General features: G+C 29.0%; 1 protein-coding gene across 1 annotated transcript; it reads right to left on the bottom strand.

The window, feature by feature from the left end:
- Positions 1 to 263: 263 nt before the first annotated feature.
- Positions 264 to 884, bottom strand: LOC129313990 (receptor-like protein 31). The gene has a single exon (XM_054957372.1). The coding sequence runs from the start codon at positions 882 to 884 to the stop codon at positions 264 to 266; it is 621 nt and encodes a 206-aa protein (XP_054813347.1).
- Between the last annotated feature and the right edge of the window lie 3,277 nt (positions 885 to 4,161).

Here is a 4,161-nt window from a genome sequence, read left to right on the forward strand (position 1 = left end):
TATTTGCTTTATGTGTGTGTGTGTGTGTGTGTTCTTTTTGAATAATGAACAAAATTGGGCAAATGAAGGTTAAACAAGAGACGGTAATTAAAAGCTTATCCTAAGATGCACTAACACCAACACAAAATTGTTTGAAATGACTTGGAGCAAATATAAATTTATCTGATACTGTGAAAGGCATACCTTTTAAGGAGTTCCATGACAAAGACATCAGCTCAAGTGAGGATAAGCTAGAAATAGTTGGAGGTATATTTCCTGAAAGATTATTCTCTGCTATACGTAAAAATCTTTAAATATTGAAGCCTTCCAATCTCAAGTGGAATAGATCCATGGATGAAATTATTATTCCAATCCAAGGTCTCTAATTTTGACAAATTTGATATGCTTGGAGGAATAACACCCCGAAAACTATTATCTTGAAAGATTAGGTGTTGAAGAGCAAATAAACTTCCAATCCAAGCTGGAATTTTCCCATCAAATTCATTATAGCTAAGGTTGAGAATTTTCAACTTGTGTAACTGCAGCAGCTCCTTCGGTAACTCACCATGAAAGTTGTTATTATGAAGGTCAAGTTCAACAAGGGAGGACATATTCCCCAATTGTGATGGTAAGGTGCCCATGAGACTCATGTGAGCAAGATTCAATACACTTACTCTCTCGCCTTCAGAATCACAAGTAACCCCAACCCAGTTGCAAATGGAGGAAGAGTTAGACCAGTTAGCCAAGTGGTTGAATGGGTCTCTCACAAAAATTTTGAGAGCAAGAAGTGCCAATTCATCATTTTTGGTGAAATCGGTGTGACATAAAGTTGGACAGACCATGAGATAGCAAAGCAGTGAGAACATGGAGAAGGAAAAATGAAACCGAAACCAAAGGTTCGCCATCATGAATTGGTTCAAGGCCTCTAACATTGAAGTGGATAGTCAAGAAGGTCATGCTATATATATATATATATTGATAAGCTAGCACTGGTCTTCGATAATAACTTCAATAATAATAAAAGTGGAATAAATTGTGAATCTAATAAAAGTATTCATATTTATGGCTGGAAAAGAAGTGGACTATTCAAATTCAGTCAATAATTAAATGTAATCTTTTTTAGTAGAGAGTACAATTAAAAGTGAAATACTAAGAGAGATCCTATTCATGAAATGAAAGTAGGTCCATGCAATTAGAGCCAAACAGAAGGGAGCCAATAAATTTTTCTGATTAAAACAAGTGAGTTGCAGGATTAAATAGGAAATTTTATTATAAAATTCACCTATATTTCTCATTCTATAAATTTTCTAAAAAACGGAATAAAAGGAATCAGAAATTAAGGGAGAGAACATAAAGAATAAAATGAATAATAAATTACAGAAATATTTTTATGTAAGATTGGAATTATTCTGCCCCTTTCTCAACGCTAAAGATATTCAAGTTGACTTGATTTAAAGCGTTGGTATAGAAAAATAAGAGGAAATTCCTTTCCTAGGGCTACATCAATGATATGGAAAATCTCTAGGAAATTTCATCAATTATAGAACCTCAATATATTTTGATATAATAAAGAAAAATGACAAAATAATATATCTATATACGCATTATCTATTAAAAATCTAATTATTTTGGTGCAATATTAAATGAATTAAGTTAACTTTATCAAATTGTTGCCAACCAAACACAATGCCATTTCTTATTCTTACCTCCAAGAAATTTCTTTATTCCAAACACGAAATTAAAACATACATAAATTATAATTCTTTACACATTAATTTTCTCTTGACAGGGTCCAGAAAGAAAGCACTAGTTTCGTTGGCAAAAAAGAAAAGAAAGGATTTGTTTCATTTCACCTCTACCAAGAATTTATTGATGGATTTATTGTCATGTAATGTGTCTCTAATGAAGGCCATGTCCCATGTGCGTATGAAGGACGCTGGCAAGAGATGTCTTCTCTGCAAAGATGTGATGACAAATCACTATCACAGCTTATTGCATATACTGGCTCCACATACATGGATATTTAGAATTACCTAATTGCCCCTGGAAATGTTTTTCTTTTGTGGGAAAATATGTAGTTTCATTAGCAAAAATTATATAGATGATAAAAAATAAATATAAGAATGTCCATTCATAAATCCTTTGTCTCTTCTACTATATCAATAAATTGTGAAAAGACGTGGCAACAACTAGATACACAAAATTTCAACAATAATGGTTATTTGTTATTATTATTATCATCAATAATAATCATTATTATTTTAAAGTACAAATAAGCTTCACATGTAGATTTCTCCCAACTAAATTACTGTATTTATAATTGACTCTAGATGAGAGCTCTTACCATTTATACTAACTTTATTTGGTATTAATATTATTGATAAAATAGAAAAATTGAGGTCAACAAGACTGATCCAACTAAATAGTGATTTGAAGTAGAGTTTGTTAAAAAGTAATCTATAAGTATTTATAGTTATATTTGTGAGCATTGCTTGAACCATAAAACATGCCCTAAAATGGGAGAACTTCAATAATCCAATTTACTTAAATTTTTGTTTAAAAAATGGTAATATAAATGCATCAGTAATCATTTTCATTTTATTTTTTATAAACTGGTATATGTGAAATAATATTTATTTTTCTCCAATAATGAAAAAATATAATCACAAACATAAGTTCTTAAAACTATACTACACTTATCTTATTTATGTGTATAAAAAGTGATTTTGATTATAAGGTAACGAAAAAAAAGATGAAATAATCTTCTAATTTTACACGTTAACTGAAAAATCATTTGATGACTCGTTATCTTCCTCTAATTATTAACTATTGTGCCACTCTATTTACGTCATGGATATATAAGAGGACTATGAGCATATGATATGGAAAGTGATGAGATTCTTTTTTAAAAAAGATGGGGAAATTTTTCTCTGCTTCAAAACAAACAATCTCCTTGATTGTGCCATTTTTTCGTGAATAAGTATTTGAGTTCTCACTAGATTAATAAAAACATGGACATGAGTAGAAAAATAAACTGTCACCATTCATGACTTATTTTTCTTTCCATAACTGCAATAATGAGGGGAGAAAAGACAAGACCTCATATCAATATGCATGCATCGAAGTGAATTTCAAATAAAATGACAGAAAATTTATTTTGAATAAAGATATTTTTTCCTCACAATTATTTGCATAAAGTGTTTAGTGTTTTAAATTTTTTGTAATGAAATTTCTTCTTTTAACATCTGAAAACATTTTAATGTTGTACATACTATTAACAAACATAATATACTGGTTACACTCCCTCCATTTTTGTATATTGATCCTGAAAGTGTCACTACAAAAAAAATAAGGGAAAATATCAATCAAGGACAACTGAAAAAAATTTATATCAATTAAGGATTACTTATTGTCAAAATCAAAATAGATACTTATTGATTCAAGTTAGTCTTTAGAAATAAGTATCTATTCGAATTTTAATAACAACCTATTTTAAATTAACAATAGTCCATTCAAACTTTTTTTTTTCATTTGAGTTTTAACAATAACTAGTCTTTGACTGATGTCAACTTTTCACAACTAATTAGTATTCTTGTCGTGAGCTTGACAATATTGGCAATATTGGCTTATTTATCAACTTGTTAAAGAAGTTACAAAGACCACATGTTATTTGCCCACACTTCCTGTATACCAAGGACTTATGAGTTGACTTGATTTGAAAATACAGCACTCATTAATTATAAAAATCAAATTTATTATACGGATTCATGGTAAAAAAATGTCTTATAAGAATTGTTAGTTAATAATGAGTGGCACTATCATATCCTAACAAAAAAAAAATTATATCATTATGTTTTTTTTTCCCACAATATAGAGTTGTCATGGCTAGGAGAATTATGTTGAAAACATGAATTGTCACCACTCATCACTTCTTTTAGTCTTTGGCCATATTAATTGGTTGTGTAAAAAACAAAAAAAAAACAAAAACACTCAATCCATAGAACTTCAATATCATCAATGAAACAATTAAAATAAATGTACAGAAATTGTTCTTATTCCATTCACACACACATATATCATTATGCCATTTTTTTATGCTTTGAATTGATATAAATCATACTGATAGAAATAACCATCATTTATAATTTATATTTTTTTAATAATATGATTTAACAATTACTT

Source organism: Prosopis cineraria, unplaced genomic scaffold (genome assembly GCF_029017545.1).
Source record: "Prosopis cineraria cultivar Desert tree isolate PC_DT_omini unplaced genomic scaffold, ASM2901754v1 PC6, whole genome shotgun sequence".
In the NCBI taxonomy this organism is placed as follows: domain Eukaryota; kingdom Viridiplantae; phylum Streptophyta; class Magnoliopsida; order Fabales; family Fabaceae; genus Prosopis; species Prosopis cineraria.